Source organism: Leuresthes tenuis, unplaced genomic scaffold, assembly GCF_036924035.1.
Source record: "Leuresthes tenuis unplaced genomic scaffold, fLeuTen1.0.hap1 SCAF_16, whole genome shotgun sequence".
Taxonomy (NCBI): domain Eukaryota; kingdom Metazoa; phylum Chordata; class Actinopteri; order Atheriniformes; family Atherinopsidae; genus Leuresthes; species Leuresthes tenuis.
In genome coordinates this window covers 31,305,274-31,333,043 of record NW_027325370.1, presented here as the reverse complement: position 1 = coordinate 31,333,043, position 27,770 = coordinate 31,305,274, and the positions used below count along the sequence as shown (strand labels likewise).

Below are 27,770 nucleotides of genomic sequence, written 5' to 3'. Positions count from 1 at the left end.
GCAGGAGAGAGCTGTGGAGAGAGCTCTGGGGAGCAGGACTAGGTGAGTGATTAGTACACCGGCAGTCACTTGTCTAATCACTCTCCTCTTTTAAAAACTCAGTAGCGTGCTGGAGCTGCGAGGAGGATTGAAGTGGAGTCGGCAGCACGAACCGGGAGTGAAGGCCTGCGAACGACTCCACATTCGTGAAAAAGAGTTTAATAAACTATACGTTGAACCGTCCGCTGTCTCTGAGTCTCTCTGAGAGAACCTGCAGTGGCAACAGGCCTCCACAACGTTTTTTCTTACTTTGGCCTTGTATTTATTTCAGACAACAGACGAGCAGGACTGTCATTCAGTGAACTGACTGGACATTGTCCCAATCCTTCAAATCTTTCTGTCATATGTACATTTTTCAGATAAGGTACACCATTTGACAGACGGAGAATTTGAGAAATTGTGTGAAAAAATGTTTTTAATCATCAAAAACTCTTTTAGGTGCTCTGATCCAAATTTCCTTTCTATCATGACTAACTCTAACCCAATATAGTCTGTTGTGTCCCTCCTTGTAGACGGTCTCGGTGTTGCATTTCCAGTCTGTTGTCCAGGTAAACTCTCGGGTATCTAGTCCTCAACTACCTCCGCCTCCTCTTCTAGGATGGAGACAGAGCTTGGCTCAATTCACGGTGCTACTTAAATCAACAATCTCTTTTAATTTGTGCTTCAGATGAGGTGATTGTTCTCATACCATGCTACAAAGCGATTGACCAGCTCCCTGTTCTCAGCCTCCATCACTGAAACACCCAACAGCTGCAGAGAAATCAGAGTATTTCTGGAGATGACAGTTGTGCTGGGAGTCTGAGGTGTACAAGAAAGAATGAAGAGAGACAGTCTCGTGTGGCGCTCCTGTGCTGCTGACCACTTTCTCAGACACGCAACCCTTCAGTCTCACAAACTGTAGTCTGCTGTGGAAGTTGTGGAGGTTTTCACCTGTATTTTCTGCAGCTTCTTACATAATAGTGCAGGTGGAATTGTGCTAAAAGCGCTGGAGAAATCAAACAACACACGTCTCACTGTGCTGCCTGCTCTGTCCAGATGAGAGTGGGCAGATGAGGGCATCTTCAAGACCAAGCCCAGGGCAATAAGCAAGCGGTAGTGGATCCTGAATGGTGTTCATCAACCTACTGAGGTGAGCCACGACAGGCTCTCCAGGACTCTGATGATGTGGGATGACTCTGATGAACTGGTCTGTAGTTGCTGAGGGCAGATGGATGAAATTTGCCTTGGTACAGGAGCGAGGCAGGATGTCTTCCACAGCACTGAAACTCTCTTCTGGTTGCTGGTTCTCGCCAGGTACAGATCCTCCCCATCAAAGAGACATCTCCAAGATTAAGCCATCTCTTGTGAACGAATACTGCCATACCTCCACCATTATTTTTGCTACTTCTTCTGACGTCTCTATTGGCACGTATTGTTTGAATGCGAGGTAGAGAGGCTTTGGAATATATGCTCATGTCATGTCTCAGTGAAACACATAAAACACACAACACATAAAATTCCCCTTTTGGATCGAGTGACTTGGTTTAAACTTCCTCCACTGCTTTTCTTTGTTCGCTCATCTGGGATTTGGGGTCTTTTTCTGGGCATTATTTGGTATTTGGAAAGCTCAATCAGCTGCTCAGGTTTATAAACACGTCTCCCTTTTGGCATGTTATCTCATTAATATTAATTAAGTGTCTGAAGTAAGAGTAGAACTCACCAACAGAAGAAATCTCTTAAAAATTAATGTATTTAAAAAAAAAGAAAAGAAAGCTTGATATAAAATCTAAAAAAATACAATAAACACTACATGATCAGAGTTGCTGCAACTTGGTGGACAATATAGATGTAACGGGGATGAGCAGTTCAATGTCCAGGCTACAGATCTTCACATTCACATTGAGATGTCCAGGATTACACAATCTGTTATTAAAGCATTAAAGTTCCTCCATCTTTTCCTCCTTTTCCTTTTCTTTATAGCATTTAATCTTTTTTCTTTAGTTGACACTTGCAAAGATTGAATGAAATTAAATGAAAAAAAGCTCTTAAAACACATATATACTCTTCTCTTCATGTGGCATTTATCTGTATTGCCCTTTTAAGTGTTTCTTTTAACTTGAGTCTGTCTGTGAAGAAGGATGCCAACATCTCCGGAACAGAGAAAAGAGGAAAAGTCTTATACATCTTGACCTGATATGATTGGGACTTGTAGTGGTGAACTGTTTCTTTAAGAGCATCCTGACAAGTTGATCTGTTTAGCCAAACTGGAGAAGGATTCTCTGAAAAATTCCATGACATATGTTGATAACTGGCACAGTCAAATATTTATCTTAAAAGTTACTCACACCTACATATTTTAGCTTTGATTTCTACTTCTTTATTCTTTGAGGATAACAACTGTCGTAATTTATTTGTAAGGTATAGAAAACCCTTTGTAGTTTCTTCCCTCAATGCTCTCCTTGAACAAGTCAAATGTAAAAAATAACTTTAGTGCAATCTTTTTTGTCACAAACACACTGTGCGTGTACATCTATATAGATAAGGCACTTCTTCATCTATATAGTATTTAAATTTTCACTATCACACACATAGAAGACAATGTGGGGGATCAGTGTCTTGCCCAATGACGCTTCAACATTTGATCCAGGGAGGCCAGGAGTCAAACCACCGACGACTGCTTTTCCTCTTGAGCTGCAGTCAGCCCGCCTTTGGTTAGTAGACTTGGTCTGAGGTGAATGTTGGGTGAATACAAGGCAACAGCACCCTGTGACAGAATGTGCTGACTTTTTATGTATGCAGGGATATACATTTTTCTTCATTATGTGGGACAAACATTAATTACTGGTTTTATAAAAAGAATGTAGCATTGTCTACTTTTGACTGAGGGTACAAAGCTGCCGCAGATGGTGAGGAAAATAACTATTACAAGTTATTTTTCTTTACATCTTCAATATTTGATGAAATAACAGAAACAAAATTCACACTGATGGTGATTAAAGTCAAGTAACTTAGAGCTGTGGTTGTTGTTGCTTTGACCAGATTAGTGAAAGGTTGTTGTGCACTAATGCTATTGAACACATGCATTGAGGGAAACCTTCCCTTCCTCCGACTCAAGTGACATTTGCTGTGATTTGGCGCTATATAATTAAAACTGAGTTGAATTTAACTGAATATCATTAGCAACTGCTAAGACTGGAAATAAATAAGAATTAAATCAAACAATAAACACTGACTAAAATGCGTGAAATAGAAATATAGTATCAATTGGTGCCACTCAACCAGATTAACAAAGAGAAACACTGAAAAACGCTGAATAAGCAGAACATTAACAAACCAGAAAATCATGCAGAAATATTCAAAACACAGATGGAACACACCGTAAAACTGTAACATCTGGCGACACACTGGAAAGGAGAACTGCAGACTACCTGCACAACATGTATTATGCTCAAATCAAGCACAAACCTATACTTGGATTTCTTTATTTCAAACCTGTAAATATTGGAGTGTCACACAAAAACTCAGCTTATATTAATCCAAATCCGTAAATTCAGTTATCCAAATCACAACAAACTCAAGACACTTAATCTCTCAACAGTTTTACTTGCTCCCTCTTTGTCTTCTGATCTCTGGGTAATTTGGAAAATTTGGAATTATTTTCAGCTCTTTTCTATCTAACTGAACACAGTTTTTTTAATGATGATTGATTTGGGATGTGTCTTGGCATCTCCATCACTACATCACTTTTTACCTGATTTTATCTGAGTTATGGTGTGCTCTCATTGCTACAGTCACTATCTGTGGTTTTGTTACCATTAGTGCATCACACAGGATTCTGATCATTGCATCCTGTAATTAAAAATCAGTGGATGAACAATTTTATTTCTCAATCAGTTTTTTAAAATGATGTCTTTCAAAAATAAACTTTAGTTGTTTCTGTTTGCATTCACATTAACAAGCTCTGTTCTAATCGTTTTTTTTTAAATATACAGTTTTAACATTTTAATCCTATAAAACACATCTCTCCCTGACAAATTGTTAGGGGTCCAATTGGAATCAATATTTGTATTTAAAGTCTGTCCCTGCCCAGGTGTCCACCGGGTCTCTCACTCCACGTTGCAGAGGCTGGCCTTGCTCACGCTGAGGATCTGAGTTTCCTCGTGCTCTTTGGCAGTTGTTCATATAATAACCAGGCTCACCAGGTCCAGCATGCTCCTGTGGATCTTCACACCCCTGACATACCTCTCCTCGGCCCCCAAGGCTGATATAGATGTCACGCCCCCGAAGTCTCTTATTTCCACTTCCTTCATTCATTGTGTGACGTTTATGGTCGGATCCAACCTCTGGCTCTTCCTCTGAGGCCTTTGTTCTGCTTGCAGTGCTCTCCAGTTTGCAGCTCAAGAAGCATTAAATTCAGTTCCAAATGTTATATGGTTCAACATCCAATGTCCAAATGTTCAAATTGGTTGCTGTGCGCCGGCCTTATCGGCACCAAGTCTGTGTAGCTCTCAATTTTGTTTGTAGTTTCTATAATTTTATGTGATTTTTAGTTTTTATCTAAACTTTTTTAGTGATCTGATTTTTATTTACATTTCGTTTGATTTTATTTCTTTGACGATGTGCACTGCTATCAGTACTAGAGCAGTGTACACAAGAGAACTGTTGGCACTGTCAAGGATTGGATGCGGAATTAAACATTCAATTCCGACTGAGCTAAGAAAGCTGTACCGTGGATGCAGAGCTGGAGCAAAAAAGGCAAAGAGGGACAACAGGAGGTGGAGGTACAAGCCTGTTCTGCCCTCTGTGATTATGGGAAACGCTAACTCGCTTGTGCGGAACCAACGGCTGTATAAGGAGAGCAGTTTGATCTGTCTGTCTGAGTCCTGGCTGAATGACAACACGACTTCACAGCCGTACGAGCAGATTGAGACCTGAGTACAAGCAGTAAGCTTTATCCTGTTTTTTTTTAATCAGAGATGGGTTAACCCCTGCAATATGACTGTTAAGGGCAGGATATATGATATTTATGCATTTAGCAGACACTTTTATCCAAAGCAACTTACGTAGGCATATAGGGTAAGGGGTCTTGCCTGAGGACTCCTACTGGAAGTAGTACCTTTCATGCAGGGGATTTGAACCCACATGAAAGGCAGTAATCTTACCACTACAGCCCCTAGTCCAGTATATGCTGTGCAGACATTGAAACCACTGTCAGTTGGTTTTCTTGTGTTCAGTGCTCCCAGAGAGTTCCCATATACAGTCGTCATCGTTTTTTTTTTTTACATTGCACCAAGGGCGGCACCTACAACAGCGTGTGACGTCATCCATGACGCCGTTGCTAGGATACAGACCCAGCATCCTGAGACATTCATTGCAATCACATTTCGGCCACATCTCTCTATCCTCCTGCCTGACTGGCTTTGTACAGTATGTGCACTGTCCAACACGTGGAGAAAAGACATTAGATCTGTTCTATGCTAACGTGAAGGAGGCTTACAGGGCAGTGTCTCTTCCACCACTGGGTAGCTCTGATCACAGCATGGTCTATCTACAACCCACATACAGACCTTGTGTACAAATACTTCCTGTTGTTACCAGATCTTTCAGAAAGTGGTCACTAGAGGTGTGTGATGCATTGAGAGACTGCTTTGATGTCACAGACTGGGCTGTACTGCTTGAGGAAGAAGAAATGGACATTGACATGGACAGGCGGGTCAGCACCATCACTGACAACATTGACTTCTTTAGGGACACTGTGATTCCAGTGAGGACTGTAAGGTGCTATCCTAATAATAAACCATGGATCACCAGTGACATCAAAGACCTCCTGAACCAGAAAAAGATGGCGTTCCAGAATGGGGATGGAGAAAGGTGGAGGAATGTACAACGGGAGCTTAAAAAGACACTACGGCGAGCTAAGGTGGAGTACAAGAAAAAGGTAGAGAGACAGCTGGAGAACAATAACACCAAGGAGGTGTGGAGGGGCATGAGGGCCATCACTGGATACAGACTGAAAAACTCTGTCTGTGGAAGGTGATGTGGACAGAGACAACACTTTTAACCAATATTTCAACAGGTTTGATAGTGTGGCTTTTTCCACCTCTGCTGCTGCTCCCTCCACCCCCACAGCTACTTCCTCTATATTGCTTCCACTGCCCAGCTTTACTTCCACCTCAATGGCAATCGCATCGCCAAGCCTCCTCCTCCACCGAACTGCACCTCTACCTCTGCAGAAACTCTCACCAACAGGCTTCTTCTGTCCAGCTGTTCCTCCACCTCTGTGGCAGCTTCCAGCACCGGTTGCACCCCTCCCTGACATCATGGATTATAGACTATCTGACTGCCAGACCACAGTATGTCAGGATGGGGAGATGTGTTTCTGGAACACTAGAATGCACTCTGCAGGGTACCATTTTGGCTACTTTTCTTTTCACCCTGTACACATCAGACTTCAGGTACAACTCAGAGTCCTGCCACACACAGAAGTATTCTGATGATACGGCTGTTGTGGCATGTGTGCACGGTGGACAGGAAAAGGAGTACAGGGACTTTGTGGAGTCCCTCTATGGCTGGACCAAAAACAACTTTTTGCTCCTGAACACCACCAAGACCGAAGAGCTGGTGGTGGCATATAGGGTAAGGGGTCTTGCCTGAGGACTCCTACTGGAAGTAGTACCTTTCATGCAGGGGATTTGAACCCACATGAAAGGCAGTAATCTTACCACTACAGCCCCTAGTCCAGTATATGCTGTGCAGACATTGAAACCACTGTCAGTTGGTTTTCTTGTGTTCAGTGCTCCCAGAGATTTCCCATATACAGTCGTCATCGTTTTTTTTTTTTACATTGCACCAAGGGCGGCACCTACAACAGCGTGTGACGTCATCCATGACGCCGTTGCTAGGATACAGACCCAGCATCCTGAGACATTCATTGCAATCACATTTCGGCCACATCTCTCTATCCTCCTGCCTGACTGGCTTTGTACAGTATGTGCACTGTCCAACACGTGGAGAAAAGACATTAGATCTGTTCTATGCTAACGTGAAGGAGGCTTACAGGGCAGTGTCTCTTCCACCACTGGGTAGCTCTGATCACAGCATGGTCTATCTACAACCCACATACAGACCTTGTGTACAAATACTTCCTGTTGTTACCAGATCTTTCAGAAAGTGGTCACTAGAGGTGTGTGATGCATTGAGAGACTGCTTTGATGTCACAGACTGGGCTGTACTGCTTGAGGAAGAAGAAATGGACATTGACATGGACAGGCGGGTCAGCACCATCACTGACAACATTAACTTCTTTAGGGATGCTGTGATTCCAGTGAGGACTGTAAGGTACTATCCTAATAATAAACCATGGATCACCAGTGACATCAAAGACCTCCTGAACCAGAAAAAGATGGCGTTCCAGAATGGGGATGGAGAAAGGTGGAGGAATGTACAACGGGAGCTTAAAAAGACACTACGGCGAGCTAAGGTGGAGTACAAGAAAAAGGTAGAGAGACAGCTGGAGAACAATAACACCAAGGAGGTGTGGAGGGGCATGAGGGCCATCACTGGATACAGACTGAAAAACTCTGTCTGTGGAAGGTGATGTGGACAGAGACAATACTTTTAACCAATATTTCAACAGGTTTGATAGTGTGGCTTTTTCCACCTCTGCTGCTGCTCCCTCCACCCCCACAGCTACTTCCTCTATATTGCTTCCACTGCCCAGCTTTACTTCCACCTCAATGGCAATCGCATCGCCAAGCCTCCTCCTCCACCGAACTGCACCTCCACCTCTGCAGAAACTCTCACCAACAGGCTTCTTCTGTCCAGCTGTTCCTCCACCTCTGTGGCAGCTTCCAGCACCGGTTGCACCCCTCCCTGACATCATGGATTATAGACTATCTGACTGCCAGACCACAGTATGTCAGGATGGGGAGATGTGTTTCTGGAACACTAGAATGCACTCTGCAGGGTACCATTTTGGCTACTTTTCTTTTCACCCTGTACACATCAGACTTCAGGTACAACTCAGAGTCCTGCCACACACAGAAGTATTCTGATGATACGGCTGTTGTGGCATGTGTGCACGGTGGACAGGAAAAGGAGTACAGGGACTTTGTGGAGTCCCTCTATGGCTGGACCAAAAACAACCAAAAACGACCGAAGAGCTGGTGGTGGACTTCAGGAGATCTAAAACTCCATACCAGTCAGTCTGCATTGATGGAGGGGAGATAGAGACTGTTCAGATCTGAGACAATCTGAAACAAAGCTTTTTAACAGTGACTGCTGACATGTTCTTCTCAAATTTATTTATTTCGTCATTCATTATTATTGTTGTTGTTGTCTAGTATGCAATCATTGTAAATATTTATAATTTTTGAGCTACTTCACTGATTTGAATTTCCTAATGAATAAAGTATTTTTCTATTCTAGTCTATTTTAATAATGTTAACAAATGGAAGCATGTATAAAGTAAAAATAATCGGTCCAAGCACAGAACCCTGAGGAACTCCATGACTTACTCCAATGTGTGAGGAAGATTCTTCATTTAAAAGAACAAACTGGAATCTATCAGATAAATATGACTTAAACCAGCCTAATGCAGTTCCTTTAATCCCAATAACATGTTCAAGTCTCTGTAACAGAATGCTGTGATCGATCGTATCAAATGCAGCACTGAGATCCAACAGGACAAGCACAGAAACAAGTCCGCTATCAGAGGCTAAGAGGAGATCATTGGTAACTTTCACCAGTGCTGTTTCTGTGCTATGATGCACTCTGAATCCTGACTGAAACTCTTCAAACAGATTATTTCTATATAAATTATCACAAAGTTGAACTGAAACAATTTTTTCAAGAACTTCAGACAAAAAAGGGAGATTGGATATAGGTCGATAATTAGCCAACCCTTCTGAATCAAGAGTAGGTTTTTTAAGTCAAGGTTTAATTACAGCAACCTTAAAAGTCTGAGGTACATATCCTGTCAACAAAGACCGATTGATCAAATCCAATATGGAAGTGTCAATTAAGGGCAAAACCGTCTAAATACAAATCAGGTTCTAAAGATACTTCTAAAGCTGCTGCACTTGATGATACATCAGTGATAATAGTGGGAAGGATTCCATTAATCTTCTCTCTGATAGAAACAATTTTATTGATAAAGAATCTCATGAAATCACTGCTGAGAGTTAAAGGAATACATGGCTCAACAGAGCTCGGACTCTTTGTCAGCCTGGCAACAGTGCTGAAAAGAAACCTGAGATTATTCTTATTCTCTTCTATCAATGATGAATAATAAGCAGTTCTAGCTTTACAAAGTGCTTTCTTATACGTTATTAAACTATCTTTCCAGACTAATTGAGACTCTTCTAAATTAGAGGAATGCCACTGTCTCTCCAGCTTTCTTGCAGTCTGCTTTAACGCACGCAGCTGTTAATTATACCAAGGAGCCAACCTCTTCTGACTGATTACCTTCCTTTTCATTATCCAGTGTTGTACGCATTGAAACTATAGTGCTGTCAACAAGAGAGTCAAGTTCTACTGGAGTAAAATTTAGGTAGCCGTCCTCTGTCATATCTGCACATGTCAATGAAGAAAAGGATGATGAAATCAACTCTTTAAAACTGGTTACAGCATTCTCTGATATACTCCTGTTATACTGGGAACGCTGGGCCCAGGTGTTCTAGATATATGACCCGACCAGCCTTCTGGGCACCTGTAGTACAAAACGTAAAGACAAAGAGCCAGCCCAGCAACCAAAAAGGAGGGGCTGGGACAATTTGTTCATTTATGTATTTATTTATTTACTTATTCATTCATTCTTTTATTTTACAAACCAAGCAATAATAAGATTCTAGTGAAGGCTTGTCAGGTGGTTTTTCAGTATGGCCCATCTGTATTTACACTTTTACAAGAATGTGAGCACATGCATCTTAGATCACTGAGTGTGGTCAGATCTCGAAGCGTACTTAATTTGTACTTCTATAAACAGATGCTAGTAGCACAAAGCCAGATACATTTATCTTTTTTCCATTTTAGTAAAACAGCAGTAGCCTGACAAATATAAGAAACATAGCTTTGAAAAAAGAAAACTCTTTATGTTGTCTCATCACACCTCATTATCTTTATTAAAATGATCATTTTAGCTGTATGGGTGTTGAATTAAACCTTTACTCTGAACGTTTGTGAAACACAAAATTAAAATGACAAACCTGATTTACAAAGGTAAATGGTCTGCACTTACACCGAGTCTTTTAACCACATCCAGTCTGAGTAAAAATAAGTTTACCTCTCTAAAATAAGAAATAAGCATTGATTAATTTAACAGTAATAAAATGCTTTAACAACGGTTCTGAATTCTGATTAAAAGTAAACCAAAATACCAAAATAAACAGTCATATTGTAATTACATTGAATATATGAATGCATTACATAATGTTTGGCGCACAATAGATTTTCAGATATTTGACAGAATGTCTTTCATTGCAGACAACAGCAACAAAGCAGTTTAGTAAATGAAACATCCTCTGACATGCTGAGGCAACAATCTAACAACAGTGAAGACAATTTCTATCTACCAAAATGCACCCTATGTCCTCTGTTCCTTTTGTGTGTAGGATAACGGTTTTAGTATCACATGTGTTGCTCTGGTTTACATACTGATTATCTCCTACATAATAAAATAAGTTATTATATCAAGTGACAGTGGGTGTGAACATTATCAAGAATGCAGACTCAGTGTTTAGATTGCTTTTATATCTCTATATCTTATAAACTTTCCAAACTGACAGTTAGTTACAATGTGCCTCTTATTTGAAGGCAGGTTTTAAAATGGGCAATGGCAGTTTATAACGGGGGGGGGGGGGGGGTTAAGATCTGAAGTCCTTTTTACTATAGGGCTTGTTTCTCAAGATGCAATCCATCTCAGTGACAATGGGCAGTGATAACTTTGGAAGAACCTGTGGAAGGAGAACAGAGGAAGCATCAGTTATTCTCAGCTACAGAGAACTGTAGACATTTCGGCTTTTACATAGAATGATTTTGTTTTTTAGTTATTCTTATTTTCCAAACCAAACAACAACAGGTTTGTCAGGTAACTGGTTTTTCATCTTTATTTCCACTTTTACAAGAATGTGGCTCAAATCAGTGTGTTCAGAGTGCTTTAACATCTGTTGTTAGACCTAGATAATGCCTGCATGTTAATACCTGTTAACAGCCTCACAGTCACTTCATTTCGCATATTTCAATTCAGTTTTCTAAATCTAAAAATAAAGGCAAGTAACATAAAACAGGTTACAGTCGGTGAGTTCTAAAAGTGACAATAAAAAGTAGGGTGGGTAAATTTTATAGATATGAACGGAAAAAAAAACAGTTGCACAATGAATGAGAGTTCTTTCGTAAAACGTGTAAAAAATAAGCTACATAGCAACACACAGCAAAACATTTATTACGAGTATAACACCAGGTCATTTGTAAGCAACAAACTAATTTTGATTTCACTGATATCTCATAAAAAAATTGTTGCTAACATAAATTTCAAATCAATATCTGCTAATATGCTAATAACTTATTACCATTAATCTCATGGGTTTCACACTTCTTATGTTCTCTAAAACCATTCAAGTATGTTTATGCATTTGGCAGACGCTTTTATCCAAAGCGACTTACAGATAGTGTAAGTGGGTCTTGCCCAAGGACCCCTACTGGAGATAGTATCTTTCATGCAGGGGATTTGAACCCAGATCTCCCACATGAAAGGTGGCAATCTTCATGTTACTCTGGTCAAGAAGAATGAGAAGGATTTCAACCACTGATCTCTTTCACCACGACCCCTTGTAGATTTGATGTGCTTAATTAAGGTGGCTACCCTTCACAAATTTCTTTATATCCTCCATCTAATCCCTCTATTTATCAATGAAACATTCTATGACAAGTTGGACAAGTGTGTATCCTGAGTAGAATCTGAAAAACAATCCCTCAATTGAACCATTGAACGATTGTGACCTGGTGCAACTTTTGGACAACCGATAACTGCAGAAACCGCTGCATTGGATGAGTTATGTATGCGACTCCCAGCTGCATGGGTACACCTTCACACCTATGCTCCAAACTCCCCCTCCTTTTGCAGTCCGTGGGAACAAACACTATTCTATCTTCCTCGCTGAGATCAGGAAGTCAAGTCAGAAGGGATTTTGGCTTGTATGGCCCTTCCATATTGACATTGCTTAAAAATCATATATTTAGATCTTAAACATGGGCCTTTGGTCCAGAACTTGCCAACTGTCACGATCCGTGAAAGCACAGGAGGCAAATGCAGGGTCGTATCAATAATCTGGTTTTATTTAACAATGATCACTGATAATCTCTTTGCAGAGCAGAACAATGGGCTATAAATTCCTAACACTCTCTCCTCAATATCTATGGAGAGGAGAATGTGGCAATAAAACTTTTCAAATGAAAGCTCTCTCCACGCTAGGAGGACAAAAACAAAAGCTATATAAATTTTACAAGTTAAACTTACTCCTCTCCGAACCGTCGGAGGCACTATCGAAATGTAATAAAGCAAAAACAGAAAGAGACTCCTTCTAATGGAGTTTCTATGAACCTTAACGGTATAAATAAAGAAACACTCCACTAACGGTTATCTGAAGCGAGAGGACTGGTTAATACTTCAAAATAAAACAGGAAGTGACAAGACAAGTTACCAAAAAACTAAGAGTGTTTACGAGACCTGGCACCAATAATGATATCATTACTGGAACGAGCTATACAACAATGGTATTTGATCATCTTTTGTGGAACTGTTGTGACCACCTGTTTTGATTAAACATCCCTTTGTTTCTGAGCTATTGATCCCGACAGTGCAAATCTGTGAACATCTAACCTGAAAGATTCCATTGCTTGCTCTCTAAAATAATTATATTCTTTTGTAAACCCATGGGCACAGCTCACAGAACCAAATGCAGCAATTTGCTTAGATGAGGGTAAAAGATAAACTGAAGCACCAGATTTCCACAGCTTGCTATTTTCAATTTTTTATTATTATTTGCAACTAGCACTAGATTGCAGTTATGGAATAATTCTGATTTTTTTTTTTGTTATCTGTAGGGTTTCTGACCTGGATTGCTCTGATATTCTCAATCAGCTGATCAGTTCTTGAAGCTCCAAGCAGTACAGAGTTCACCCCTTCATTTCTCAGGCACCAAGCTGTGGGAATTTACAGAGAACGATTAAAATGTAAATGCAGTCCCTTACCAGTCATTGTCAGTAATTCATCTGGATCATAACATTGGTTTTGGAATAAAAGACTGTGTGTTGCATATGTTTCGCATTAATTTCTTTGAATAGCTTTTCTTCTCAACAAAAACAACAAAAAAATATTATTTTGTGAAAAAATACTAATACTAATATTAGAAATACATTTCTTTATATCTAAAATATTATCACATGAAAATAAAGACAATTTTTAAACAGTTAGCATAAATTTACTGATCAATCTTATGTGCTGTAATCTGTAACACTAACCATTTCTAAAAATATACAGCTCAGTATTTTGAGATTTGGTACCCGGTGGAAAAGCATCATGAACACTTTGATGTTCTTACAGTCAAAGCAACATATTCAGTGTTTACTTTACCAATAGCCAGTTGGGGGAGAGTGCAGTCAAGTCGCTCAGCAACTGCCTGCAACTCTTTCAGCTTCACCTGCTGACGGTGCCCCTCCTCACTCAGGATCTTGTCTTTTATCCAGTGATAACCCTGTAGACAGCACATACAGTGTTATGGGCTTTTAAATGCAGAAAGTCAACAGAAATTAGCAAAAAAAAGTCACAAGTTTTTGTCACAGTATGTATTAGTGAAGTTCTAGTTGTTAAGTGCAGTCAGATGTATTACTCTAGGTTCTAAAAGTCATGGGTAACAAAATGTTCTGTGTCCTGCTGACTCTAAAGTCCTCTGAGACCCCAGATGCTTCATCTTTTCTGTGGAGCTTTTTAAATGCCTTTTAAGGGTTTGTTCTTTTAGTTGGACCAACAGGCATGTATCCTCTGGCTTCCTGTAGAGGCTCTATTTATCATTATTATACAGTTTTTCTCACTGCCTCAGGAGTACTCTTATATCAGTGGGTTCAGTTTCAGTGTCCTGTCTGGAGGGAGGGTGTATAACTTCACCAGTGAGGGGGTATCTGTTTTGGTTTTCCCTGATCTGCTCTGGAGTTAATAGGCCATATAATGTTGACCATTCATTCAAATCCACCAAAATCCTTTTCATGCTAATCTTAAGTCCCATTAACATCAGCTGTCATCTTGGCGTATAAGTTTGTTAGGATTGCCTGTAGCAACTGAATTAAACAGGCTTGAGGCAGAGATTCAGTGCAGACCAACCAGCAGTGATGTGACTTGCCGTGCAAAGGCTTCTGAGTGCGTGTCGGGTAACCCGAGAAATATTTTGTGTATCACTTATGTGATGACGTCCAAGGAAGGTTAAGGTTTAAATCTCTGAAAAATAAACACTATACTAATATAAGTGCATCATATATTTACCATATATATTTACCAGAATTGGTGGCAGAGGTGTAGACAGGTGGAGGAGACAGCAAGGGAGACAGAAGAATAGATAGAGACAGTTGAGACTGAAGAGGAGGAGGCAGGGGAGGAGAGCAGATTTGGAAGACTGTCTACGTTCAAACTGTAGCTCTTAACCATCATTTCTAATTTGTTGCTGAGATCCGACTTTTTGTGTGGTTGTTCAAAATATAATTTACATGTGACTGCAGCCCTGAAGTGACTGGCATGTGCAAAAGAAGTGACGTCACACACCGCACGCCGTGTTTATGGAAGCAAATATGGACGATACACATGTCAGCGTGTATGAGTTTTGAATTTGTTGTACACGCAGAGACAACAACATTATGAGGATTTAAATTAAGTCCAAAACCTCCCTTTCTTTCCACCGACTATTAAGCGTGTCTGCCGTGCTTGTTTCATCCATTGTTTAAATGTGAGCTTGTTGCGTCCTGCCTCCCCCGGCACATTATTGTGACGTCTGTCTCCCTTCAATGACGTAAAAGTCAGATGAAATGTGACATGACCGTTCAGACTGAGGTCGCTTTGAAAAACATCAGATATGTATCCAATTTAGGACCACATATGAAAGCGGCATGGGTATCATTTGTTAAAATTGGATTTGTGCTGTTCAGACTGTCCTAAAAGAATCAGATTTGGCTCACAAATGGGCTACTTTCCACGGCAATGTGAATGTAGCCTAAGATTGGCAAACTGGTGTTAGTTCTTCCATACTCAAGTGCAGATGCAGAGAGTTTTCCCCATAGTGGGATTAAACAAAACCAAAACTATGAACATCTTGAATGCTCTGCTCCATGACAGTGAACTTATAACACCATTCATAAGTTGAAATGCACACACATATACAGAAAATGAGGATTGCTGTTTTAGGGGCCCATTTGGGGCCAAATGTTTTTTTTTTATCCATTTGTCTTTTTGTTTTTAAATGTGTAAAGTTTATTTGAGTTAGTTAAATTTGTCTTTATTAGATTAACCCATTAGCTTAATTTCTATTTATGTGGGTCAGTTATGAACAGGATAAAATGGAAATGGTTTTTAAGGAGCAGAAATAATTGGGAGAACTAGGAGGATTCATATGCACTAAATTTCAAGTCGCTCCAGTCCTAACAGATGTAATCTCACTCTAAACGTTGACCTGTTTAATTATTTGTGTCCAGTAGATGACTTAGTGGAGAAAGTGAAGCCTTAACAAGCTTTGCCCTTGAGTGAACCAATTCAATTAAAAGCTTGAATGGTTCACAAAGCTTCATCTGGCCATAACTACCAACCAGGAGTTCATTCACCCACAACAAATAACATTATGACACACATAGACAGACCTCTGTCTCTAAGGACATAGCAGCAGCCTCTGGTAGTGACAGACAGCCTTTTATAGACTTATATCTTAACTAACAAACTTTTACAGAAACAGGATATAACTAAAAACTATTTCAGACACCATACCTAAATCTAGTATCTTAATCCAGCACTCAAACACATGCTTGCTCCCCAGGCCCATTCCAGAACCTTCAAACTGGGGTTCAGGCACCTGGACCTGAACACCCTGGAAATAGAAACAACAGAACGGGTAAGAATCCTGCACATTGCACGTTCATCTTTCAATTAATAATTTTGTGAGACGATCTATGTACTTCTTCCACAGGACAGGCCTCCAGTGCCAGCTGAGTGGCAGCTGTCCAAGCACATCAGTTTCCAAACATCAATAAAAATACATTCATCTCTGTTTGAGAAGTAATTTTTATACTTTGTGTTATGATATTAAAGAGCATTTTAATAAATGTAAAGTGCTTCTGGTCAATGAATAATGGTCAAATAATGGTCAAATAATAACGAAGACCTTAATTACAAAGTCCAACGCAAAAGTGCTTCAACTGCATTCAGTCCTGTATTAAATCATTTGCAGCAGTGGTGGATTCGGCTCTGATCAAAACAACCAGAAGCACATGCTAATTTTACATAAAGTTACTGTGGCTGTGGTAACAAGTGTGAGCACACTATTTCTTTATGGAAACACACATATACTGCCTGCCTCTGACAGACAATGGCAGCTCGCTGACAAAGAAAGAAAAGATTGATTAGTTGACCGAGGACCATTGAAAAATATAAAAACTAATCTGATTATTTGAGGAAATCATGATTTTCAGAAATTTTGGTCCAACACAGTCTCTATAGTAAAATGTAATGCCATCCCTTTATGTTGTCTTAGGTACAGGCTTATCACCATGGACTCATTCTGAATACACTGTTGACCCCGTAGAATGTTCTGAAGGATTTAAATGGCTTGTTTTATAAAGTGTACCCACACTGAAAAAAAAAAAAAATATATATATATATATATTACTTTTGATGTACAAAGACACAAGTCTATTGGGTTATGTGATATAAAGTTACCCAAAGTGATGGAGTAAGTTTCAGCACTGTTACTCCCACAGCCAACGCACTAATCATCTCCCGGGGCTCACTTCATCTATACACTGCTTCATTAGCTTGTTTATGTCCTGTAACACACAGGAGAGGCTTTCTGGATCTACATTGTGTCTGTCTGGTGTTGCATTAATTAGATTTTTATCTATTAAGTCTGTTCAATGTCTGCCTTGACTTGGTTACTGCGTCAGAAAACAACCAATGACAAATTAGATAGATGCAGACAATGTTTTTACTTATTTCTCAATACGCACAAAACATTAAAAACAAATCATTTGACAAATTGTGACAGTGTATGTTAAGGTAAAGCACCAGTTTCAGAAGGGTGATATGACAAACAGAATGTCAAATTGTATGAACTTTACAGAAAAGTGAATGGATGAATATGGTACGCACAGAACTTAACTTTGAGGTCATGTAACCTGATTAAGAAACAGATTGTAGTTTATTAAAGCAGAGGAAAATAAAAGTAGTGATGAGTTCTCAAAAATAATTAATTAATTTCTAAAAATAAAAAAAAAGATCACATGGCTTATTTCCTGTCTAATTCTTTTTTCTCCTGGACAGAGAGATACACAAAGTCTCAAATAAACCTCATTTTATCAGGCAGACAATGCAGAGAGCTGTCCCTGTGAGCGCTATAATTCATACATCTCATACTAAACTCAGGTAGAACAATCGTCACTCAAATTAATGCTTTTTTAATTTATTTCAACTGAATATTAAAATATTATAGGGGATGGTGCATTCTAGAAATTCTACAATGTGTCGCATCAAAGTTGGCAGGAAGTTGCAGTAGATCAGATCGACTTGATGACAGACTATAGCAGATAATGAAGTTTTCCAAAGGTAAATTAAAACCAGCTCAAAAGTACCTGATGATTTAAATAGAAAACACAGTGGATGTTTGGCAGAGGCAAGACAGAGTAATAGGTGGAGAAAGTACAGGCCAGGGCAGGGGCCTCATGTACAAAGGCTGCGTACATGTACAAAAAAGTGGCGTACACAGCTTTTCACGTCAACGTCAGATGTATCAAGAGCGAAATGACCGTGGAAATGTGTGGTGCCTCACGCCAACTTCAGGGCTGGTGCACACACTTTTCTACAGCTGTTGATTTCTTTGGCGACACTTAGAGGTGATGTTGGGAAACTGTTATAATAAATAAATGTGAACACAATTTGTCCTCAGACTGAGTGATGTGCACATTTGAGACACATGAACAATTAACACATCCATGTGTCTGCAATTACATGAGTGGATATAAAAGCATGCACAAAGTGTTGCAATGCATACAATTAAAAACTATGACTGCTTTAGCTGTATTGGAAGACATTGTAATTGGAGCAAGTGGAAGAGGGCGTGTGTTCAGAGACTGAGAGGATTTGCTGGCACATGACGACAACTGGCTCATCAGCCGTTTTTAGTGCAATCCTTCTGCATTGTCCTAATATTATTCCCCGTGACGTGCATTGAGCATGTGTGCCCCCAATTTCTATCCCATCTTCACAGCATCACAGTTGGTGGTTAAAGTTAGTAACTTGCTGTTTTTTGCTGGTTAAACAACAGCTTAAGATTTTTCTAACAAGCCCCTGATCGTCTCTGTGTGCAAATGTTAATAACACTGTGCGTAAAGTGTGAAATGTCTTAATCAGTCTCACCTTTTCCCTGGCGCACTTCTGCACTTACTGATTACTGTATGAACACGTTTGTTGTGAGTTACACAAATATAGGTATTTACCTCGGGGGTAATCAGAGTCACCCACACTCCCACCACCCCTGAGAGAGCAGTGTCACCCATAGCTGTGCTGACTCTCTGTTCAAACAGCCCCCCCCCCCCCCCCCCCCCCCCCGCGCCTGTTTTGGCCACACTTTGGCAGAGGGCAGCCAGTCTCCGCTTCACATCCACCTTAATATCGGACCACTTCTTCTTCACCTCTGCTCGTGTGCACTTCTCAGACCCAACAGCATTAAAGGCTTCACTCACGCTCTTCCATCCACTCCTCTTACGTTTGCTGCTTATATCGTAGGACAGCGTGCTAAACAGCACATTTTTGCGGAACTCCACTTCAGAAAGTAGCACCTCCATCTTGCTTTCTGTAATGTTATTCCTTTTCCCATATTACTCATTCTTTTTTCTTTATTTTCTGATCGTGCAGAGAGAGGAATCGCAGGTGCAGGGCTCATTTTAATATGATTTGCATATTCAAGTAGGGGCGTGGACAGGGAGGAGTCGGGTACTCCGACATGTGCGCTCAATTGCACGTTGATTGGATATTTTTGTACGTTGGAGGGTATTTTGGTTTGAGCGTACGCATGTTTCAGTAGGAAATCCACGCAAGTCTTTGTACAAGAGGTCTTTTTGAGAGAGAAAACCTTAAGTTGGTAAAAAGCTTTGATGTGGCTGCTGAAAGTCAGATCTAAGTCTATCAACACTCCAGGGTTACGAACTTGGTCAGTGATTTTAAGGGCCTGAGTCTCAAGATATTTACCGATGCTGACCCTCTTCTCTTTGCTACCAAACAGAATGATCTCAGTTTTGTCTTCATTTAATTGTAGAAAATTCTCTCTCATCCAGGTGTTTATTTCCTTTCATTGATACTGATGGCAAATGTTAGATTGCTAGCAAATAAATTGGACGAGCTTGAAGCTCTCAAGAGGACAGAGAGAATATTGAGAATACACTTATATGTATTTCACTGAGACATGGCTGCAGAAACCTATACCATCACCTCTTTACCTGGCTTGAAGATATCTCTAATCGATGGAGAAATTGGGAGAAGTGGCAAAAGCAAAGGTGGAAGAGCTGCAATGCTTGCTAACAACAGATGCTGGAATCTTGGACATGTCACTGTGAAGGAGAGGACCTTGAATTGCTCGTTGTGAGTTTACGTTGTTGTGGAGAAATGTCCAGAGTAGTTGGACTTGTCTGGGCAGCCTCTTGGGGGAATTTATCAACAGGTCCAGTATAGAAACATATTTCACGGTAGCATACAAGGAAGCTCTGACGCTTTGTGGTAAGATGCATTGCATCACTTCCTGTTACCTTGATTGTTTTCTGTGGAACTTCTTGTTCCTCTTGGACTATTAAAAATCACTCAATTTCAATTTCTTCTTTTAAGTTACACATTTTTACATAGTTAACTATTGCATACTTGTTCTATTCTAACACTTACTCCTACAGATATTTGGTGTTTATTTTTACTTTTTCTCAATCAATCAATCCATCTTTATTTCTAAAGCACTTTACATACAAAAAAAGATCCAAAAGAAAGGTCTTGACAGAGCTAATAAAATTTAGATTTGAAAAATACCATTTTACATCCAATTCCCCAAACCACAAGTCCCACATAGACATACACACACATGCACATGATTAGAATACACATGATGTTCTCTAAAAGAGAGTCTGGTGTTGGGTTCTCTAGCTTAGCACGGCTACCAGTTCTCTTCCTCCATCTTCTGCTTTCACCTGCTCTGTGTGTCAGATGTTTAGTTACTCCTCTTCCTCCTTTAGTGGTAATGGTACATGTAACAAATGTAGCCTTTTTGTAGTTTTGGAGGAGAGGTTATCTGAATTGGAAGCTCGGCTCTGTACCGTTGAAAACCACCCAATAGCGAGCCAGGCCCCTTTAGTCAGTGCGGCGCCATCGAGTGTACCTACCAAACCCCGTTAGCCGCCCCCTAGCAGAACCAGAGCAGTCGGGACCCCGGTGTCCAGCAAACAACTTGGGCTACAGAGATAATTGGCAATCTTTCTGAAGAAAACCTGGTCTGATGAGGAGAGATGCCATCCATCCATCATCCAAAGACATGACAACCCAGAGTTGAGAAAAGGATGCAAAGTTCTAGTCTTACACACTTATCTGCTTCCCACCTGCTGCTACCCCCCAAAGCCCCATAATGACTGTGTCTGCTCCCACACCACCCAAATTAAATAAATCAATAAACAAAAAAGGAGCAAATCCAGAAAACCTAAAAAAAGACTAGAAAAAGCTGTTCCTGCGAAACAGCAGTGAGAATGCTCATGAGCTGAATGTGATTAGTTGACCATGCTCAAAATGCTGAATCTAGTGAAATTTTAGCAGAAATCAAGTGAGTAATAGTTAAAATGGCTTCAGTGTAATATACAGCAGGGAGTGGAAGAGTGATGTCATCAGTGATAGGAATGTTTGTAATCAACTGCAGCTTAACGAGCTCTCTCCCTGTATAACCTGCAGAAATTGCTTTTTTTGGATACTATGACCTCCTGTGAGAAGACTGGAAGAGCGAGGAAAATAATTTGAAGACCATAAGAACCAGAAGGCTTGGAGGAATGCGGCAATGTAGTTTTTATTTCAATGGAGTGAAAAACATTTAAACGGCAGCGAGTTGAACACAGTTGAACCTGTCTCTGGTGTCAGACCAAATTTCCATTGGAGTTAGTGAGATTTTAAAGGTTTCTCTCGCTTCAAGGCTCATAGCTGAAATTCTGTAAATGTGAGCTATTTAGTAGTTACATCGGCTGAAAGAGGACAAGTGTACCTACATTTTAAGGTATAATTTGTTTCTCTGAGTTAAACTGTAGGAAAGTTAGAGGAATTTGTTTGAATATCAGAAAAAGCTGAAAATGATCAGTGTGCCCCTCTGCTGGCTGCTCATTCATAAAAATCAAGAAGGAAGAAAAATGTTCATGTTTTTGAAACTGTCATATTTCAAATATTTGAAAACGCTGAATCATTTGGTAATAGCTGAATGTCTTGTGACCCGTTTAAAGTTTGAATGGTGTCTCTGCAAAGTATGCAAAGTATTTTGGCAGGAAAGAGGAGGAAGAGTTGAAAGCATTTACCATTCATTTGAATGACGGGAAAATTTGAATAAAAGTTAAATATTTTAAAAAGTATAAAGGTTAGAAACACCAAAAGTCATAAAAGACATCTCCTGAATAATCTGAACGTTTTGATACCAAAATTGTAGAAATTGGTGAAAGCATGCAGGAGTAGTTAGCAACAAAAAATGTATGGAAGAACTAAGATGATGGAATAATAAAGAGAAACAGGAAAACAATCGTGAGAATGCTGAATCAGCAGAGACAGCATTCTCACTGACTACACGGTTTCTGAGAAGAATTTGGAGCTAAACCACAGGAAAGTTTCAAGTCTTCTATAACCATAAACATTTTTATAAGTCATGAATGATGTTTTAACATTACAGATGTTTACGTCAAATAAAAAAAAAAACACATTTTAGAAAAAAGAAACGATGTCGAGGTTTCAATGCTGCACAATAGTTGTGACTGAGGAAGCATCTGAGAGAGAAAACTGTAACATCTGAAACAAAGCTATATGAATAGTAAGTACCTATTTGAGTATTTGTAATTTCATTTTAGCACAGAAAAACAATTGTGTGCCTAAATATGTTTGCTGGTTCTCTTTCAAATGTTTCCCTGCCTTTTCTGGTTGCTTTAGACATATCATCAGCTTGTTTGGATTCAAAGGCTGTAGAATAAACAAAGTACATGGACATAACACAATACAACCGCAAAACTGAAGTGGGAGAAACCAAAGTGTTACCTTTAGTGAAGCACGTGTATAAGGGGGGATCCCATTGTCATATTTCCCTGAGATGATGCCAGATGCCAGTGGAGACCATGTCATAGCCCCAATGCCTGGATTTTCAAAACAAACTTTGTAATGGTCCATCCTACACATATAATTATTAATATTTAGTGACAGTTTTATAATATAGGAAACCAGGAAGCTGTTAATATGGGAATGGACAGGGCCAGTATAAACATAACTGGAACTATACTGAATAATTTAACCAAACTTAACATTATATAGCTATACACCACTGGTATTTTCTCACAAACACAAGGCGGTGACTTGTTACTCAATTAATGACAGAGTTACTTGTTCATTGATTTAATGATTGGGTTAGGTTTCCTCATCTACAATGACAGATGCTTACCTATTTTGTGGAAGAGTTCCGGTAGTTGCACTTCAACCTTCTCCCTTTGGAACATATGGTACTCTGCCTGTTCACAGATAGGTGGGATCTGGTTGAACTGTCGAGCGACAGAGTATGCCTCCTAAAGAAAGCACCATGGGAATTTTGTTACCAGTTAAGTTGTAATAGCTTGCTATTTGAACCAAATAAATGCACCAGGGCCATAAATCCCGTAAATAAACAGAATCCTCACAAATAACTACTTCAGTCACAGGTGCCTGATCAATTGTGTCAGTGGAGACCCTACATTCCCATGATTAAAAAATGTCACATCAAAAACATTTACCTTCTCAATGGCACACAACAACCCAGAATCAATGACAAAACCAAAAACAGGCCTGGCAGCCCTAAAGCATGCTGCCTCATCAGTGTGCACAGTAACCACCATGCACAAGTAGTTACCTGGGGCACCAAACCTGCAAAATAATCTACACTATCAAGGGCCTTGAGAGGGGAATGAACAGGTTCCTCCAAAAATGTGTCACGTCACGTTTTGAGTTCTGTTTTGTTTAGTCTTGTTTTCTGGTTTTAGGTTCTTGTCATGTTTTTTCCCCTGCCACGTTAGGTTCACTCACGTCACCTGTTTCTGTTCACAGCTGCACCCCATCACCGATAACCTCCCCACAGTATTTAGTTTCTAGGTTTCCCCTCTGTCCATTGCGGAATCCTCACCTGATCTTCCATGTTTCAAGTCACGTTTGGTCAGGTCAGATTCTGCCTCTTAGTTTTCATAGTGTCGTCTTATTTCATAGTCATAGTTTTGTCTTGTAATTTTTCCCAGTTAAGAATTATTGATATCCGGCTCAGCCGCGCTTTTGGTTCTTGCCTTTTGTTCTTTGTTTTTGTAATAAATCAAGTTTAGCTTAAGTCTGCATCTGGGTCCTCCCTCCATTCAACACCTTGCGCCCTGACAAAATGTTGGGGCTTTCTTGGAGGAAGTACAGGCAGCCAAGGCACAGGGTACTGGTGGGTGCCACTGTCTTCAGAAAGGGTAGGTTTGATAGCAATACATCTTTCTATGACAGGGCATGGGGAAAAGCAAAACAGGTGAACATACATACAGTTGTATTTAATCTTCTAACAAGCTTATCTAGCAGTTTCTACATGAGGAAGATGGAGCTTGCCTTTGTCCGAAGAAAGGGACCCTTGTGCACATTGTTAGCAGCTAATCAAAAGAGCTGGGCCATCTGTTCAATGGCCATAATGTCTTGTGAAACCATTTCTCAGAAAATGCTAACAGCAGCACCCAGAGAACTCCTCCTTTGGCCTGCTAACAAGCCTACAAAACTTAAAGCCAGAGGCTGACAAAGAAAATCCTTTGGTTTATAAATATCTTTAAAATAATACTAAGGTTTGACATAAGTCTGTAGAAGGGTTATTCTTTTAGAAGTCTCTGTTCCTCTGAAATGGAAAGGAAAGAAGAAGAATCCAAAAAATTCAACTGGGTTCCCCCTGCACAGCGGCTGAAGCTCATGTTCATATCCTGACCTGTGATCCTTTACTTAGGTGGCAGTGGTGAGAGTGGGTCGTCCAATAACCTAAAGGTCGGTGGTTCAATTCCCACTCTTACTGCTCAAGGATTGGTGAACTGACAGCTGGAGGGTGGCAGTCCACCTCCTTGCCATGGCCGAGGTGCCCTTGAGCAAGGCACTGTACCCCCATGCTCCCCAAGCGTTGTGTATGGCTGCCCACTGGTCCAACGTATGGCGTCTCCATGAGTGTGAGACCCTGTGCAAGTGTGTGTTTAACAGGTGCCAAACTGGATGGATTAAATGCAGAGGAATAATTTGGTGTATTTCATGTATTTACATGTCAATAAAAGTCTTAATCTTAATCTTTACTGCATGCCATCCCCCTCTCTCTCTTGACCCCTTGTGTATTGGCCTCCGCCAAGGCTGCCCCTTGTAACAAATCCTGTTTGGGATTTTCATGGACAGGATTTTAAGGTGTAGCCAGGGAGAGGTTGTCTAATTTGGGAACCTCAAGGCTACATCTCTGCTTCTTGCAGATGAAGTGGTTCTGTTGGTTTCTTTAAGCCATGATCTTCAGTGTGCACTGGAGCAGTTCACAACAGAATGTGAAGCGGACGGAATAAAAGTCAGCTCCTTCAAATATGACGCCATGGTTCTTAACTGGAAAACAATGGAGTGCTCACTGCGTGTTGGGAATGAGTCTCTGCCTCAGACAGGAGACAATTATTATAGTCATGAATGAAGGCAAGTTGGAGTGAGAGATGGACAGACGGATTGGGGCTTTGCGTGCAGTAATGAGGACGCTGCTCCGCTTAGTTGAGCTGAAGAGGGAGCTGAGCTGGAAGGAGAAGCTTTTAGTTTACAGGTCCATCTTTGTTCCAACCCTCATCTATCGTCGCAGACCTGGGTAGTGACTGAAAGAATGAAGTCAAACAGCTGAAATTAGTTTTTTTCGGAGGGTGGCTGGGCTCAGCCTTAGAGATAAGGCGAGGAACTCTACTATCTGGAAGGAGCTTGGAGTAGAGCTGCTGCTCCTCCACATCAAAAGAAGTCAGCAGGGGCGGTTCAGGCATCTGGTTATGATGCATCCTGGTTGTCTCCTTTTGAGGGGTTTTCTGTCACACCCAACTGGAAGGATGCCTTGGGGCAGACATGGAACATGTTGAAGGGTTTACATATCCCATCTGGGATCTAACCCTAACTCACAGGATAGGTCTCCTTTTAACTTCATAATAATGCCAAAATTACGAACATCTTATCTCAGACTGTTGCAGAAAATTCTGAATGCATTTGTTACTTTTAGGCTGGACTACTGCAATTCCTTGTTGTCAGGATATCCAGGAAACCCTCTGAAACGTTTCTGACCAATCCAAAATGCTGCAGCCAGAGTTCTTGTGGGTATTAGAAAGAGAGATCATGTTTCTCTCATTTTCAAGCTTCTTATCACTAAATCTAAAATCCTTCTCCGCGCATATACTGTCTTACTATCTGGAGCACTTCACTCTCAGTCTTCAGGCTTACTTGTGTTTCATAAAGTTTCCAAAAGGAGAATGGGAGGCTGAGGCTTCAGCTATGAGGCACTTCTTTTATGGAACCAGTTAGGCAGTATCCACCTTTAGGATTAGGCTTAAAGTGGTTCTTTTTAAAAAGCTTACAGTCAAGGATGGCTTGGGAGACCCTGAACCATCCCTTGTCATGATCATGCTTGGATGTGGTGTTGGTTTCTGAGTCTTACCCAGGATTTCCACCAGGACCCAGATTAATGCATCATTAGCAGGCTTGTGCAGAAATTAACAGTCTTTTGAAGAGATCCATTTCATCTGAATCAGGTGTGTTGAAGCAGGGAAACATCTAAATCCTGCAGAATAGCAGCCCTCAAGGACAGACTTTGGACATCCCTGCTCTAAACTCTTTAAATTTGCAATACAAAAATACTAGTACATGTCACATCTCGACTGATAAATGCATAAAATGTTATTTTAGCATTGTGAAAAACATTCATTTTTACATAAATCATGTTTTTTTTGTCATCCTATCCAAGCAATTTTTGTGTCTACATCTCATCAGGTAACTATGTTACCTAAGCATAATTAATAGTGGTGATATGTAAACAGCAAGTGAAACTGAAAGATGAGAGTCAATAAATGATACTCCTTATAAGGACATTGTGGCTTGTTACCGAAACTGCCCAATGCTGGTGTTGTCTGTTGACATACACTATATTGCCAAAAGTATTTGCTCATCTGCCTTTACACGCATAAGTGACATCCCATTCTATATCCGTAGGGTTTAATATGACGTAGGCCGACTCTTTGCAGCATTCTTCCAGAACCGCATTTGTGACGTCAGAAACCGATGTTGGACAAGAAGGCCTGGCTCTGCTCTAATTCATCCCAAAGGTGTTCTATCGGGTTGAGGTGCAGGCCAGTCAAGTTCTTGGACTTGTTGCACAGGTAGCATCCTATCACGGTACCATGCTGGAATTCACTGAGCTCCTGAGAGCGACCCATTCTTTCACAAATGTTTGTAGAAGCCGTCTGCATGCCTAGATGCTTGAATTGAAGACAATCAATAAATACATTTACAATCAATTTTCAAACTCACCATGATCTCCATAGAGGCCCACCGTGATGTACCCCAATACATAGCCATCCCCTGGTTGATCACATAGGTCATAGCCCTCACAGTTTCTGACAAAACAGTCAAAAGGAGCAAGATTCAGCTAATAGATTGCAAAATATATTTAAAAACAAAGAAAGACAAAGAATAACATAACTGTATTGTTAAATATCTGAGCTATAAAGGTTCTAACTTTTAAGCTTGACAAATACAAGTAGCCAAGTCTTTTATAGTAGTTCTGAAAATTCCTTAATGCAAGTTCCTACAACAATGGTATTTTCTGTAAGTGATTAAACAAACTCATCATAAAAAAATCTGTTGAAATAAGAGTACCAGCACATTTATTTGAATATGGGACAGACTAATACTCAAAATGTCAATAAAAAATATCTGAAGATTTCAACCACATCTCTCTCTCTGCTCCTCTTCAACTTTCCAAAAGTTTGTTTGTATTTCTATCTGTTTGTCTATATCTACCAATAATTTATACTGGACCAACATAATTTCCCCTCAGGGATTGAATTGAATCATTGTTAAATTGAATCTGTTTAAATTTAAATTAACTGAATTTAACTAAAATTGACCCACTTTGTGTTTAATTACTGCCATCATTCTTGTTTTGACATATAGCATGGAAAGAAAATCAATAATAAATTGTTAGAATTTCAAAAAACTT

At 40.2% G+C, this 27,770-nt stretch overlaps 1 protein-coding gene across 1 annotated transcript in view; it reads right to left on the bottom strand.

The window, feature by feature from the left end:
* Window positions 1-10,841: 10,841 nt before the first annotated feature.
* Window positions 10,842-27,770, bottom strand: part of LOC140271704 (voltage-gated potassium channel subunit beta-2-like) — a 35,351-nt gene continuing 18,422 nt past the window's right edge. Inside the window, exons 9-14 of the mRNA XM_072366991.1 lie at window positions 27,080-27,165; window positions 22,965-23,085; window positions 22,568-22,662; window positions 13,649-13,769; window positions 13,130-13,218; window positions 10,842-10,970 (exon numbers count right to left, since the gene is read on the bottom strand). Coding sequence (XP_072223092.1) covers window positions 10,881-10,970; window positions 13,130-13,218; window positions 13,649-13,769; window positions 22,568-22,662; window positions 22,965-23,085; window positions 27,080-27,165 — 602 coding nt within the window. The 3' untranslated portion in view covers window positions 10,842-10,880. The remainder of the gene's footprint in view (window positions 10,971-13,129; window positions 13,219-13,648; window positions 13,770-22,567; window positions 22,663-22,964; window positions 23,086-27,079; window positions 27,166-27,770) is intronic.